Source organism: Oncorhynchus nerka, linkage group LG7 (genome assembly GCF_034236695.1).
Source record: "Oncorhynchus nerka isolate Pitt River linkage group LG7, Oner_Uvic_2.0, whole genome shotgun sequence".
Classification (NCBI taxonomy): Eukaryota; Metazoa; Chordata; class Actinopteri; order Salmoniformes; family Salmonidae; genus Oncorhynchus; species Oncorhynchus nerka.
Genome location: NC_088402.1, coordinates 74,046,660 through 74,063,472, shown reverse-complemented (window position 1 = coordinate 74,063,472; position 16,813 = coordinate 74,046,660). Strand labels below are relative to the sequence as shown.

At 41.4% G+C, this 16,813-nt stretch overlaps 2 protein-coding genes across 3 annotated transcripts in view; one reads left to right on the top strand and one right to left on the bottom strand.

Moving 5' to 3' along the window:
- LOC115132385 (spermatogenesis-associated serine-rich protein 2-like) overlaps nucleotides 1-1,052 on the bottom strand; it is a 54,055-nt gene extending 53,003 nt beyond the window's left edge. The window contains exon 1 of the mRNA XM_065020810.1: nucleotides 969-1,052. The gene's annotated coding sequence lies outside the window, so the exon portion shown is untranslated. The remainder of the gene's footprint in view (nucleotides 1-968) is intronic.
- On the top strand, nucleotides 312-16,813 carry LOC115132384 (partner of Y14 and mago A). Of its 2 annotated transcripts, XM_065020811.1 has the most exons (4): nucleotides 312-810; nucleotides 3,265-3,358; nucleotides 14,173-14,263; nucleotides 14,520-16,813. In XM_065020811.1, the coding sequence occupies exons 2-4, from the start codon at nucleotides 3,328-3,330 to the stop codon at nucleotides 15,001-15,003; spliced, it is 606 nt and encodes a 201-aa protein (XP_064876883.1). In that variant the 5' UTR covers nucleotides 312-810; nucleotides 3,265-3,327; the 3' UTR covers nucleotides 15,004-16,813. The 2 variants fall into 2 exon arrangements, with proteins under 2 accessions (XP_064876883.1, XP_029520840.1); XM_029664980.2 differs by lacking the exons at nucleotides 312-810; nucleotides 14,173-14,263 and adding an exon at nucleotides 1,204-1,291.

Here is a 16,813-nt window from a genome sequence, read left to right as displayed (position 1 = left end):
CATGTGACAAATACAATGTGATTTGATATCTGGCTCATTGTTCTATCTGTGCTTATGGTCATGGCTAGAAGGGATCCAGCATGCCAAATTAACGTCAACAGTACATTGTTTTGGATAACCATAACCTAGTTATCCTAACACGATAATTATCCTAACGATGTCAATTTCTCCTAACGTGTTACGAAAAGTAAAATCTGACGTTAATTTGACAAAAGCTGGATCCCGTCTAGCCTTCACCAGTGCTTATGGTTAATGGGGCTGGCCGTGGGTTTCCACTAGTTACCACAGACCAGCCCACAGTCAACATTGGCAAGATAGTAAAAATTCATGAAAACCAATATTTTCTTTTTAGTCTTCATTTAATGTTAGGCATGTTAGCAGTGTGGTTATATTATATATATAAAGCATGTTTAACTGTAATGTTTAAGTAAAAATATATATTTGATTGTGTACACTTAGCCTTATTAAGCTTTATGGCAGCACGCTAAGCTTTTTTTAGGTATAATATTTACCTAACGTTACCTAGCTAGTTTTGCAAACGTTAACTTAGCTAGCGTCTAGTCAGTGTATGCGATAGAAAAATGGCCATAACAACGAAAACTGACGATTACATTTTCTTTTACCGGATAATTACTTTTGATGCAACCGTAGCAAATGTGTTTTTCTAGCTAGCTCATTGTTCTATCTTTGCCCATAATGTACAACAACTGCCATTACTGCAGCAAGCGAAAAACAGGAAACAGTCATTTTCAGAAGGTCCTGCTATTTGACCCAGCGCAAGAGAAGGAAAAGCCCATTGGACAAGTTCAGGTAGGTCCCTCCCCGTTTTGTTCAGTTTGCTACGGTTAAGTTCTTAAACAGTACGTGTGTTCCGTTGCGAGACTTGAATACACCGATGGTTCAGCCACTTGGTAGTTAGTTATCGTTAATCAAATTGAGCAAAATTATGTAGTAAAGTATAAACTTACCATAGTCATGTCGGTGAAGAAGTTTGAATGAGGTCCTAGGCGGTGATTATCGGATGAACGTGTACGCGTATCGGACAGTTCTTCCACTTTGACGTATAGCACGAAATGCAGTGGAAATTGTGGGTTGGATCATTTTTACATGGCCTGGTGCCCCGGTTGAGCGGAGTCTGGTATTTAGACCATTCCATTGGTTCTTAATCTCCTGGGGCACCGGGCCATGCGAAACGAACTATCACTAAGGATGACGCCACTTCCTGTCATTCCTGCCAACGGAAGTAGTTAATTGAGCAAAATGGCAACCCCTTATGTTGAAGATCAATCTGGTAAGGCTGGCTCAAGTCAGACATCCAGTTAAATATTGGTGAAGTTTGAGAATGAAACACACAGTTTAGCATGAATAACCCGTAGCTACCCCAGAAAAGTAACCCCACGACGTTCTTTTTGTGGAGTAAACAAATTGTTCCAGCGCGACGTATTCTGTGCTGGCTAACCAGTTACTAGCTCAAACACAACACACTACACTAGCGCTAGATAGCTAGCGTATTAGCTAATATTTATAGTTAGCTAGTAGCTATCTCTGTGTTAACAAACTAGTTCGATATGATACCTGATTATGTTGGCTAGCCAAGATGGGGGCAAAATGTGTTTGTTAGATAACTAACTAGTAGTACCAGCAGCAGCAAGTGGCTAATTTGAAATGCATTAGCTAGCAAAGACGCTAGGTAGCTAGTTTACGCTTATCAATAATGGGTTTTTCCATGGTAACAGAGTGATGCCGAAACTCTTTTTTTTTAAACTTTAAAATGTATGTCAAACAAAAACAAATGGTTGCTAAGTTAATGAAATCACACAACTATGCACAAGGACTACTTTGAAAATGTTCCCCGTTTTATTTACAAAAACACCTTTTAACGTTACTTGAAGAACCGTGCAGATACTACATTTGTAGGCACAAACAGTACAAACCGTTATTCTGTTATCAAACTTTTGATATGCACTGTTAAAGTAAATGTGTTTTGGTAAAATGTATGGTGGAAATGTTTAAAAGTAATCCTTGTTCATAGAGTTGTATGGTTTGTTTAACTTTGGTTTTTGATAGAAGTAGTCCTTGTGCATAGATCCTCTTAAGGATCGCCCCCTTTTTTCAATTTTCTTCTAAAATGACATACCCAAATCAAACTGCCTGTAGCTCAGGCCCTGAAGAAATGATATGCATATTCTTGGTATCATTTGAAAGGAAACACTTTGACATTTGTGGAAATGTGAAATTAATGTAGGAGAATATAACACATTAGACCTGGTAAAAGATAATACAAAGAAGAAAAAAAACTTGTTTTGTATTTTTTTTTGTACCATCTTTGGAATGCAAGAGAAAGGAAATAATGTATTATTCCAGCCCAGGTGCAATTTAGATTTTGGCCACTAGATGGCAGCAGTGTATGTGCAAAGTTTCAGACTGATTCAATGAACCATTGCATTTCTGTTTTGTATCAAGACTGCCCAAATGTGCCTAGTTTGTTTATTAATAGCTTTAAATGTTCCAAATTTTGTACTCTCCTCTAACAATGGCATGCTATTCTTTCACTAATAGCTACTGTAAATTGGACAGTGCAGTTAGATTAACAAGAGTTTAAGCTTTCTGCCAATATCAGATATGTCTATGTCCTGGGAAATGTTCTTGTTACTTACAACCTCATGCTAATCGCATTAGCCTACTTGAGATCTGTCTCAGCATCACTCTGTTACTGTGGAATTGCCCCCTATTAACATACAGTAGCTAGATGGCTTGACAAATGTACACGGGCTAGCTAGCTAACGTTACCTATTTAATAACGTCTATAAAACATACATTTCTATTAAATTGTTCTCTGTACTGTTCATGCTACTGCTGATGCAAACATGGCAAATCGAGAGCTTTGGACTATAAGGTTCTATCTGCAAAAAAATGATTGATAATTGGCTTCAAAGTTCTGGACCCTCATTGATTTGATGGTTTCAGTTATCAGTGAACTTAACAATGTGAATCGGGGTATTTAGACTACTATATAGGTAGAGAACATTGAACAGAACAGGGCTATGTCATTAACTCAATTTTGACAAATGCAGATTGAACCTTATAGTTCCTAATTCTCAAAATGCACTGTAGTATAGTGAGTAGTGTATTGTTGTAACATACACACAGGGCAATGTTTTAGCAAGCAAGAGTCTACCAGCTGAACAAAACATTGGTTCAAAATAAATGCATTGTTTTCAGTGAATTTATAATATTTGCTCATGTTTGCTCCTCCTGTTATAGGGAAATACATTGCTGCTACACAGCGACCTGATGGAACCTGGAGGAAGCCTCGTAGAGTGAAGGATGGTTATACCCCTCAGGAAGAGGTCCCTGTGTAAGTAATGCTTCCTAACAAAGTTACAGTACCAGTCAAAAGTTTGGACACACCTACTCATTCAAGGTTTCTACTTTATTTTTACTATTTTCTACATTGTAGAATAATAGTGAAGAAAAAACTATGAAATAACACATGGAATCATGTAGTAACCAAAAAAGTGTTATAACAAATACACATTTTAGATTTTTCAATGTAGCCACCCTTTGCCTTGATGACAGCTGTTGTGAAGTGACTTTTCCAACAATTGTTTACAGACAGATTATTTCACTTATAATTCACTGTATCACAACTCCAGTGGGTCAGAAGTTTACATACACTAAGTGGACTGTGCCTTTAAACAGCTTGGAAAATTCCAGAAAATGATGTCATGGCTTTAGAAGCTTCTGATACAGTGGGGCAATAAAGTATTTAGTAAGCCACCAATTGTGCAAGTTCTCCCACTTAAAAAGATGAGAGGCCTGTAATTTTCATCATAGCTACACTTCAACTATGTCAGACAAAATGAGCAAAAAAAATCACATTGTTGGATTTTGAATGAATTTATTTGTAGATTATGGTGGAAAATAAGTATTTGATCAATAACAAAAGTTTATCTCAATACTTTGTTATATACCCTTTGTTGGCAATGACAGAGGTCAAACGTTTTCTGTAAGTCTTCACAAGGTTTTCACACACTGTTGCTGGTATTTTGGCCCATTCCTCCATGCAGATCTCCTCTAGAGCAGTGACGTTTTGGTTCTTTTGCTGGGCAACACGGACTTTCAACTCCCTCCAAAGATTTTCTATGGGGTTGAGATCTGGAGACTGGCTAGGCCACTCCAGGACCTTGAAATGCTTCTTACGAAGCCACTCCTTCGTTGCCCGGGCGGTGTGTTTGGGATCATTGTCATGCTGAAAGACCCAGACATGTTTCATCTTCAATGCCCTTGCTGATGGAAGGTTTTCACTCAAAATCTCACGATACATGGCCCCATTCATTCTTTCCTTTACACGGATCAGTCGTCCTGGTCCCTTTGCAGAAAAACAGCCCCAAAGCATGATGTTTCCACCCCCATGCTTCACAGTAGGTATGGTGTTCTTTGGATGCAACTCATCATTCTTTGTCCTCCAAACACGACGAGTTGAGTTTTTACCAAAAAGTTACATGTTGGTTTCATCTGATCATATGACATTCTCCCAATCTTCTTCTGGATCATCCAAATGCTCTCTAGCAAACTTCAGACGGGCCTAGACATGTACTGACTTAAGCAGGGGGACACGACTGGCACTGCAGGATTTGAGTCCCTGGCAGCATAGTGTGTTACTGATGGTAGGCTTTGTTACTTTGATGCCAGCTCTCTGTCAGGTCATTCACTAGGACCCCCCGTGTGGTTCTGGGATTTTTGCTCACCGTTCTTGTGATAATTTTGACCCCACGGCGTGAGATCTTGCGTGGAGCCCCAGATCAAGGAAGATTATCAGTGGTCTTGTATGTCTTCCATTTCCTAATAATTGCTCCCACAGTTGATTTCTTCAAACCAAGCTGCTTACCTATTGCAGATTCAGTCTTCCCAGCCTGGTTCAGGTCTACAATTTTGTTTCTGGTGTCCTTTCACAGCTCTTTGATCTTGGCCATAGTGGAGTTTGGAGTGTGACTGTTTGAGGTTGTGGACAGGTGTCTTTTATACTGATAACAAGTTCAAACAGGTACCATTTATACAGGTAACGAGTGGAGGACAGAGGAGACTCTTAATCTCAAACCCGGATCCGGGAGCGTAATCATCGCCTCAAACTAATTAGCATAACGCAGCGGACATAAATCTTCCTAGAAAATCTTCCTATTCATGAAAATCACAAATGAAATATATTGAGACCCAGCTTAGCCTTTTGTTAATCACACTGTCATCTCAGATTTTCAAAATATGCTTTACAGCCAACGCTAGACAAGCATTTGTGTAAGTTTATCATGTCATAATGCTATGCTAGGCTCTGTTGGCAGCAGGCAACATTTTCACGAAAATAAGAAAAGCAATCAAATGAAATAATTTACCTTTGAAGAACTTTGGATGTTTTCACTCAAGAGACTCCCAGTTAGATAGCAAATGTTAGTTTTTTCCCAAAATATTATTTTTGTAGGCGAAATAGCTCCCGTTTGTTCTTCACGTTTGGCTGTGAAATCGACTGGAAAATGCGGTCACTACAACGCCAAACTTTTTTCCAAATTAGCTCCATAATATCGACAGAAACATGGTAAACGTTGTTTAGAATCAATCCTCAAGGTGTTTTTCACATATCTATTCGATATTATATCCGTCGGGACAATGGGTTTCTCATAAGAAGCGATTGGAAAAATGGCTACCTCAGTACATTACGCAAGATTTTCTGCAGGAGCCATCATGTGACCACTTGCTCAATGCTATAAAGACGTCACAATGCTGTAGACACCTTGGGGAATATGTAGAAATCGTAAGCTCATTCGTAGCCCATTCACAGCCATATAAGGAGTCATTGGCATGAAGCGGTTTCAAAAAATGCAGCACTTCCTGATTGGATTTTTATCTGGTTTTCGCCTGTAACATCAGTTCTGTTGCACTCACAGACAATATCTTTGCAGTTTTGGAAACGTCAGTGTTTTCTATCCAAAGCTGTCAATTATATGCATAGTCGAGCATCTTGTCGTGACAAAATATCCCGTTTAAAACGGGAACGTTTTTTATCCAAAAATTCAAATACTGCCCCCTAGTCGCAAAAGGTTAAAGAAGAAGTTACAGGTCTGTGAGAGCCAGAAATTTTGCTTGTTTGTAGGTGACCAAATACTTATTTTCCACCATAATTTGCAAATAAATTCATTAAAAATCCTACAATGTGATTTTCTGGATTTATTTTCTCATTTTGTCTGTCATAGTTAGTGTACCTATGATGAAAATTACAGGCCTCTCTCATCTTTTTAAGTGGGAGAACTTGCACAATTGGTGGCTGACTAACTACTTTTTTACCCCACTGTAGGCTAATTGACATCATTTGAGTCAATTGGAGATGTAGATGTATTTCAAGGCCGACCTTCAAACTCAGTGCCTCTTTGCTTGACATCATGGGAAAATCAAAAGAAATCAGCCAAGACCTCAGAAAAAAATTGTAGACCTCCACAAGTCTAGTTCATCCTTGGGAGCAATTTCCAAATGCCTGAAGGTACCACGTTCATCTGTACAAACAATAGTACGCAAGTATAAACACCATGAGACCACACAGCCATCATACTGCTCAGGAAGGAGACGCGTTCTGTCTCCTAGAGATGAATGTACTTTGGTGCGAAAATTGCAAATCAATCCCAGAACAACAACAAAGGACCTTGTGAAGATGCTGGAGGAAACGGGTACGAAAGTATCTATGTCCACAGTAAAACGAGTCCTATATCGACATAACCTGAAAGGCCTCTCAGCAAGGAAGATGCCAATGCTCCAAAACCGCCATAAAATATCCATACTACGGTTTGCAACTGCACATGAGGACAAAGATCATACTTTTTTGGAGAAATGTCCTCTGGTCTGATGAAACAAACAGAACTGTTTGGCCTTAATGACCATTGTTATGTTTGGAGGAACAAGGGTGAAGCTTGCAATCCGAAGAACACCATCCCAACCGTGAAGCACCGGGGTGGCAGCATCATGTTGTGGGGGTGCTTTGCTGCAGGAGGGACTGGTGCACTTCACAAAATAGATGGCATCATGAGGTAGGAAAATGATGTGGATATATTGAAGCAACATCTCAATACATCAGTCAGGAAGATAAAGCTTGGTTGCAAATGGGTCTTCCAAATGGACAATGACCCCATGCATACTTCCAAAGTTGTGGAAAAATGGCTTAAGGACAACAAACATGGTATTGGAGTGGCCATCACAAAGACCTCAATCTTATAGTGAATTTGTGGGCAGAACTGAAAAATAGTGTGCGAGCAAGGAGGCCTTTACAAACCTGACTCAGTTACACCAGCTCTGTCAGGAGGAATGGCCAAAATTCACCCAACTTATTGTGGGAAGCTTGTAGAAGGCTACCCAAAACATTTGACCCAAGTTAAACAATTTAAAGGCAATGCTACAAAATACCAATTGAGTGTATGTAAACTTCTGACTCACTGGGAATGTGGTGAAAGAAATAAAAGCTGAAATAAATCATTCTCTCTACTATTATTCTGACATTTCACATTCTTAAAATAAATTAGTGATCCTAACTGACCTAAAACAGGGAATTTCTACTAGGATTAAATGTCAGGAATTGTGAAAACTGAGTTTAAATAGATTTGGCTAAGGTGTATGTAAACTTCCGACTTCAACTGTAGATAACTCTTACATCAATAACAGTCACTTATTAATCATTATCTCATATCAGTCTCATTCTGAACATCGCAGACCTCTTGAATCCGCAAGAACCCCAGCCTTTTCTGGTTATTCAGTTCTACACACATTTATTTATTTATTTATTTACTAACTAAATAATAACACCGAATACACATACAGACTTACATGAGACAAATGTCCGTAGTGGACTGACAAGATATGACTGCTTGTTACACATATGGAGAGGGAGGGGTAGATGAAGAGAGGGAGAGTCAAACTTATCGTACATTTAGGAACTACCCTCGAAGTAATGATCATGCTTTGCTCACGAACTGCCTCCCAATTGGGTAATAAATGCAATGTAATTAGGTGTCTTTGTTCGTTGTCTCTCTGTTGGAACCAACCAATCCTTCTATGAGGAAGGGGCTGCATGGGTGTAACGCTCTGGTTGTCCACCAGAGGTCACAATCTGCTTAGTAGTTCCGGCTTGTAGTGGTTGTTTCGGATGCACCAATGATTGTCTGAGATGGGGTGTAATCTTTCCTTTCTCAGGTAAATTGTCAAGTTCTAGATCCTTTACATGCACAGCTGCAGACTGTTAAATAATAATAATAACATCACAAAATAATAAACATTGTGACAGGATTATTCTTTAGATCCCCATGGACCATTCTTAACCTGTTGCGACGAGCAATCCCGTATCCGGGAGCGTAATTATAGCCTCAAGCTCATTACCATAACGCAACCTTAACTATTCATGAAAATCGCAAATGAAATTAAATAAATATATTGGCTCACAAGCTTAGCCTTTTGTTAACAACACTGTCATCTCAGATTTTCAAAAAATGCTTTTCAACCATAGCTACACAAGCATTTGTGTAAGAGTATTGATAGCTAGCATAGCATTAAGCCTATCATTCAGCAGGCAACATTTTCACAAAAACAAGAAAAGCATTCAAATAAAATCATTTACCTTTGAAGAACTTTGGATGTTTTCAATGAGGAGACTCTGTTAGATAGCAAATGTTCAGTTTTTCCAAAAATATTATTTGTGTAGGAGAAATCGCTCCGTTTTTTGTTCATCACGTTTGTTTTGTTCATTCAGTCATTAAAACGCGAACTTTTTTCCAAATTAACTCCATAATGTTGACAGAAACATGGCAAACGTTGTTTAGAATCAATCCTCAATGTGTTTTTCACATATCTATTCGATGATAAGTCACTCGTGGCAGTTTGGTTTCTCCTCTGTTCAAAATGGAAACATGCACGCACCTGGAGATTACGCAATAGTTTCGACGGAGGACACAGAGCGGACAGCTGGTAAATGTAGTCTCTTATGGTCAATTTTCCAATGATATGCCTACAAATACGTTACAATGCTGCAAACACCTTGGGGAAACGACAGAAAGTGTAGGTTCTCTCCTTGCGCATTCACAGCCATATAAGGAGACATTGGAACACAGCGCCTCAAAAATCTGGCTCACTTCCTGTATGAAATTTCATCTTGGTTTCGCCTGTAGCATTAGTTATGTGGCACTCACAGACAATATGTTTTCTTTCCAAAGCTGTCAATTATATGCATAGTCGAGCATCTTTTCGTGACAAAATATCTTGTTTAAAACGGGAACGTTTTTCATACAAAAATGAAATACTGCCCCCAGAGGTTCAAGAGGTTAACATTACTATCTAATCTAATAAATATTGTTCCAAAGTTCACTTTTTGGGTGTTATATTTTTGGGCGGCAAAATGTCTCTGTAACAAAGGAATTCCTTTCCCAATACTGAGGAGCAAAGGGAGAGATTCCCCTCCTGCCTAATTTATGACTGAGTGATAAGGTTTCAACCCCCCCACCCCCCTTCTGTGGGTAAGAGGGTCTGGTTGTTGTTCAGCTATTTACCAAGCTGATCTGAGGCCTTTGATCCTCGACCAGGGGAGTCATGACACAGCTTTGCACACTCTTGGCATTCTCTCAACCAGCTTCACATGTAATGCATTTCCAACAGTCTTGAAGGAGTTCCCACATATGCTGAGCACTTGTTGGCTACTTTTCCTTTACTCTGCAGTCCAACTCATCCCAAACCATCTCAATTGTGTTGAGGTCAAATCAAATTTATTTATATAGCCCTTCGTACATCCGCTGATATCTCAAAGTGCTGTACAGAAACCCAGCCTAAAACCCCAAACAGCAAGCAATGCAGGTGTAGAAGCACGGTGGGTAGGAAAAACTCCCTAGAAAGGCCGAAACCTAGGAAGAAACCCAGAGAGGAACCAGGCTATGTGGGGTGGCCAGTCCTCTTCTGGCTGTGCCGGGTGGAGATTATAACAGAACATGGCCAAGATGTTCAAATGTTCATAAATGACCAGCATGGTCGAATAATAATAAGGCAGAACAGTTGAAACTGGAGCAGCAGCACGGTCAGGTGGACTGGGGACAGCAAGGAGTCATCATGTCAGGTAGTCCTGGGGCATGGTCCTAGGGCTCAGGTCCTCCGAGAGAGCGAAAGAAAGAGAGAATTAGAGAGAGCATATGTGGGGTGGCCAGTCCCCTTCTGGCTGTGCCGGGTGGAGATAACAGAACATGGCCAAGATGTTCAAATGTTCATAAATGACCAGCATGGTCGAATAATAATAAGGCAGAACAGTTGAAACTGGAGCAGCAGCACGGCCAGGTGGACTGGGGACAGCAAGGAGTCATCATGTCAGGTAGTCCTGGGGCATGGTCCTAGGGCTCAGGTCCTTCGAGAGAGAGAAAGAAAGAGATAAGGAGAGAATTAGAGAACGCACACTTAGATTCACACAGGACACCGAATAGGACAGGAGAAGTACTCCAGATATAACAAACTGACCCTAGCCCCCCGACACATGAACTACTGCAGCATAAATACTGGAGGCTGAGACAGGAGGGGTCAGGAGACACTGTGGCCCGGTCCGAGGACACCCCCGGACAGGGCCAAACAGGAAGGATATAATGCCACCCACTTTGCCAAAGCACAGCCCCCACACCACTGGAGGGATATCTTCAACCACCAACTTACCATCCTGAGACAAGGCTGAGTATAGCCCACAAAGATCTCCGCCATGGCACAACCCAAGGGGGGGCGCCAACCCAGACAGGATGACCACATCAGTGAATCAACCCACTCGGGTGACGCACCCCTTCCAGGGACGGCATGAGAGAGCCCCAGTAAGCCAGTGACTCAGCCCCTGTAATAGGGTTCGAGGCAGAGAATCCCAGTGGAAAGAGAGAAACCGGCCAGGCAGAGACAGCAAGGGCAGTTTGTTGCTCCAGAGCCTTTCCGTTCACCTTCCCACTCCTGGGCCAGACTACACTCAATCATATGACCCACTGAAGAGATGAGTCTTCAGTAAAGACTTAAAGGTTGAGACCGAGTTTGCGTCTCTGACATGGGTAGGCAGACCGTTCCATAAAAATGGTGCTCTATAGGAGAAAGCCCTGCCTCCATCTGTTTGCTTAGAAATTCTAGGGACAATTAGGAGGCCTGCGTCTTGTGACAGTAGCGTACATGTAGGTATGTACGGCAGGACCAAATCAGAGAGATAGGTAGGAGCAAGCCCATGTAATGCTTTGTAGGTTAGCAGTAAAACCTTGAAATCAGCCCTTGCTTTGACAGGAAGCCAGTGTAGAAAGGCTAGCACTGGAGTAATATGATCAAAATGTTTGGTTCTAGTCAGGATTCTAGCAGCCGTATTTAGCACCAACTGAAGTTTATTTAGTGCTTTATCCGGGTAGCCGGAAAGTAGAGCATTGCAGTAGTCTAACCTAGAAGTGACAAAAGCATGGATTAATTTTTCTGCATCATTTTTGGACAGAAAGTTTCTGATTTTTGCAATGTTTCGTAGATGGAAAAAAGCTGTCCTTGAAATGGTCTTGATATGTTCTTCAAAAGAGAGATCAGGGTCCAGAGTAACGCCGAGGTCCTTCACAGTTTTATTTGAGACGACTGTACAACCATTAAGATTAATTGTCAGATTCAACAGAAGATCTCTTTGTTTCTTGGGACCAAGAACAAGGATCTCTGTTTTGTCCGAGTTTAAAAGTAGAAAGTTTGCAACCATCTACTTCCTTATGTCTGAAACACATGCTTCTAGCAAGGGCAATTTTGGGGCTTCACCATGTTTCATTGAAATGTACAGCTGTGTGTCATCCGCATAGCAGTGAAAGTTAACATTATGTCAGGTGATTGTGGAGGCCAGGTCATCTGATGCAGCAAACCAGATGGGATGGCGTATCGCTGGAGAATGCTGTGGTAGACATGCTGGTTAAGTGTGCCTTGATTTCTAAATAAATCACTGACAGTGTCACCAGCAAAGCATCATCACACCTCCTCCTCACTTCACGGAAGGAAACACACATGCGGAGATCATCCGTTAACCTGCTCTGCGTCTCACAAAGTCACAGCAGTTGGAACCAAACATCTCAAATTAGGTCTCATCAGACCAAAGGACAGATTAACACCAGTCTAATGTCCATTGTTTGTGTTTTCTGGCCCAAGCAAGTCTCTTCTTATTATTGGTGTTCTTTAGTAGTGGTTTCTTTGCAGCAATTCAACCATGAAGGCCTGATTCACACAGTCTCTTCTGAACAGTTTATGTGGAGGTGTCTGTTACTTGAACTTTGTGACGCATTTACTTGGCCTGCAATTTCTGAGGCTAGTAACTGTAGTGCATTTATCCTCTGCAGCAGCAAAGGGAAGCATAGCCGCGAGCTGCCCAGTGACACGAGCCTACCAAACGAGCTAAATCTCTTCTATGCTCGCTTCGAGGCAAGCAACACTGAGGCATGCATGAGAGCATCAGCTCTTCCGTACGACTGTGTGATCATGCTCTCTGTAGTCGACGTGAGTAAGACCTTGTGAATGTTGACCTGTTAAAAAGGCTGCAGGGCCAGACGGATTACCAGAACGTGTGCTCCGTGCATGTGCTGACCAACTGGCAGGTGTCTTCACAGACATTTTCAACATGTCCCTGATTGAGTCTGTAATACCAACATGTTTCAAGCAGACCACCATAGTCCCTGTGCCCAAGAACACGAAGGCAACCTGCCTAAATGACTACAGACCCGTAGCACTCACGTCCGTAGCCATTAAGTGCTTTGAAAGGCTGGTAATGGCTCACATCAACACCATTATCCCAGAAACCCTATACCCACTCCAAGTTGCATAACGCCCAAACAGATCCACAGATGATGCAATCTCTTGTACTCCACACTGCCCTTTCCCACCTGGACAAAAGGAACACCTACGTGAGAATGCTATTTATTGACTACAGCTCAGCGTTCAACACCATAGTATCCTCAAAGCTCATCACTAAGCTAAGGATCCTGGGACTAAACACCTCCCTCTGCAACTGGATCCTGGACTTCCTGACGGGCTGCCCCCAGGTGGTGAGGGTAGGTAGCAACACATCTGCCACGCTGATCCTCAACACTGGAGCGCCACCGGGGTGCGTGCTCAGTCCCCTCCTGTACTCCCTGTTCACCAACGACTGCATGGCCAGACACGACTCCAACACCATCATTAAGTTTGCAGATGACACAACAGCCTGATCACCGATAACGACGAGACAGCCTATAGGGAGGAGGTCAAAGACCTGGCCGGGTGGTCCCAGAATAACAACCTATCCTTCAACGTAACCAAGACTAAGGAGATGATTGTGGACTACAGGAAAAAGAGGACCGAGCACGCCCCCCATTCTCATCGACGGGGCTGTAGTGGAGCAGGTTGAGAGCTTCAAGTTCCTTGGTGTCCACATAAACAACAAACTAGAATTGTCCAAACACACCAAGACAGTCGTGAAGAGGGCACGACAAAGCCTATTCCCCCTCAGGAAACTAAAAAGATTTGGCATGGGTCCTCAGATCCTTTAAAAGGTTCTACAACTGCCTGGTACGGCAATTGCTTGGTCTCTGACCGCAAGGCACTACAGAGGGTAGTGCGTACGGCCCAGTACATCACTGGGGCTAAGCGGCCTGCCATCCAGGACCTCTACACCAGGCGGTGTCAGAGGAAGGCCCTAAAAATGGTTAGACCCCAGCCACCCCAGTCATAGACTGTTCTCTCTACTACCGCATGGCAACCGGTACCAGAGTGCCAAGTCTAGGACAAAAAGCTTCTCAATAGTTTTTATCCCCAAGCCATAAGACTCCTGAACTGGTAATCAAATGGCTACCTGGACTATTTGCATTGTGTTCCCCCCCCAACCCCTCTTTTACACTGCTGCTACTCTGTTTATCATATATGCATAGTCACATTAACCATATGTACATACTACCTCAATCAGCCCGACTAACCAGTGCCTGTACTGTACTTTTTTACTGTTGTTTTTATTTCTTTAGTTACCTATTGTTCACCTAATACCTTTTTTGCACACTTGGTTAGGTAAGTAAGCATTTCACTGTAAAGTCTACACCTGTTGTATTTTAAATGCCACAAATTAACTTTTAACAAGGCACACCTGTTAATTGCAATGCATTCCAGGTGACTACCTCATGAAGCTGGTTGAGAGAATGCCAAGAGTGTGCAAAGCTGTCATCAAGGCAAAGGGTGGCTACTTTGAAGAATCTCAAATGTAAAATATATTTATGATTTGTTTAACACTTATTTGGTTACTACATGATTCCATATGTGTTATTTCATAGCTTTGATGTCTTCACTATTATTCTGCAATGTAGAAAATAGTACAAATAAAGAAAAACCCTTGAACGAGTAGGTGTGTCCAAACTTTTGACTGGTTCTGTACCTCTCTCAAGTCATCATTTTATATGGATTTTGTTAGAAGCCTTTGCTGTAGATTGGTTGTTTCCTCATTTTCTCTTTGCTTTCAGCTACGAGAATAAATTTGTTAAGTTCTTCAAGGGCAAGCCCGATCTGCCACCAGGTATGAGCCCCGACAATGCGGCCCAGGCAAGGCAGCAGCAGGGGATCCCCGGCATTGCAGAGAACGAGACAGCTGGGCTCTCCAAGACAGCCAAGCGAAACATGAAACGGAAGGAAAAGCGCAAGCAGCAAGGCCCGGATAGCAATGTGGAATCACTAACAAATGCTGTTGAGACTATGACGTTTGCCGAGGACGGTGACAGTGTGACGCCTGCATCTAACCCAGCTGGAGCTACTAATGACCCTTCATCTGCAACAGCAGAAAAGTCCAAGAAAATCAAGAACATAAAAAAGAAGCTGAGGCAGGTTGAGGAGCTGCAGCAGAAACTGGACTCTGGGGAAATCAAGCAAGCTACAAAAGAGCAGCAGGAGAAGCTTGGAAGGGCCAAAGCCTTACAGGACGAGTTACTGCAGCTTGAGGAGGATTCATGAGATAGAAAATGTTGTAAAAATGGGCAGCTAACCAGTTGTGGAAGTTGGACTGTTCAAAAATACAAACACCCAGTTCTAAAAGAAATGGACATTTACAGCTGCGTTGATGAGCTTCCCTTGAACAGTTTCTGGATATGTGTTGATATCAGACAGCCAATGAACATGAACTTTGGCTTTTGGAATATCAAGTGTACATAAACCCAACACTTCACGTGTTATGTGTTGACAATAAGTGATCATGCTTTTCCCACACTTTGTCCAAAACCAATTACCGAACAACAATGAGCCAGCCAGGTGTTTTCTCTTCATTTAAAATGTACTTTTAAAACAATTGAACTGATTCCTTATGCTTGGCTATGAACTTATTGGCCATTCAATTATAGTTGTAATAGCATTTATTTGTGTACTTAGTATGTTTGTGCATTTTGTATCTTTTTTAAATTTTTTATCTTTATCTGTCAAGAATAGCAAAAAATATTATATATTAGTTAGTTGCATTAAAGATACAAAAATTCCCTATTGAAAAGAATACCTGTTTGTTGACCCATCTCTGTACTGAAATGATACATATTTTCCAAATGATTGGATTACTTCAAATACAGTTTGAATTTGTGTACATAATGAAGAGGTTCATGGTTTACAACATTGTAAACAACTAATAATGTAAATCCCTGTGATTACAGGGGATAGAGAGGATTGTGCTGTTTTTTGATCTGATTTCGGCAATCAGATATGATTAAATGTTAGAATGTGATTCTGGTCCTCTTTGTAGGAATTCGGATTTGGTTATCCAATCTGACCTTTTAATCACGATTAAATGTCGTTTTTCAAAGGCGATTTGGATAGTTTGATGCTGAAATTCTGGATTATCTTGATCTCACTGGAAGGGTGGTTCTAGAAAGGTGAATGGCACTACAACCAAGACATTTTAATGTAAACTGAACAAAAATATAAATGCAACATGTAAAGTGCCGGTCCCATGTTTCTTGAGCTGAAATAAAACATCTCAGAAGTTTTCCATATGCACAAAAAGCTTATTTCTCTCTAATTTTGTGGACACATTTGTTTACATCCCTGTTAGTTAGCGTTTTATCTTTTGTCAAGATAATCCATCCACCTGACAGGGTGGCATATCAAGAAGCTGATTAAACAGCATGACCATTACACAAGTGCACATTGTAAGGCCACTAAAATGTGCAGTTTTGTCACACAACACAATGCCGGAGATGTCTCAAGTTTTGAGGGAGCGTGCAATTGGCATGGTCCCTGCAAAGAATGTCCACCAGAGCTGTTGCCAGATTTCTCGACCAATGTTGTTTTAGAGAATTTGGCAGTATGTCCAACCAGCCTCACAACCGCAGAACACTTGTAACCATGCCAGCCCAGGACCTCCACATCTGGCTACTTCACCTGCGGAATCATCAGAGGAGGTGCTGAGGACTATTTATGTTTCATTGGCTGGGCCTTGCTCCCCAGTGGGTGGGCCTGGCTCCCAAGATGATGGGCGTATGCCCTCCCAGGCCCACCCATTGATGTGCCCCTGCCCAGTCATGTGAAATCCATAGATTAGGGCCGAATTAAATTATTTAAATTGACTGATTTCCTTATATGAACTGTAACTCAACAAAATATTTGAAATTGTTGCGTTTATATTTTTGTTCAGTATAACTAAGGTGACAAGGTTTAAAAAGCAATTAAGCATCTGAAAACGAAAGGTAATGTTAAATTGGTTGTCTTAAAGTAATGTGGTCAGTTGTTATATTGAGAAGTGTCAAATAAATGCATGTACTTATGTGATATGCAGACCATT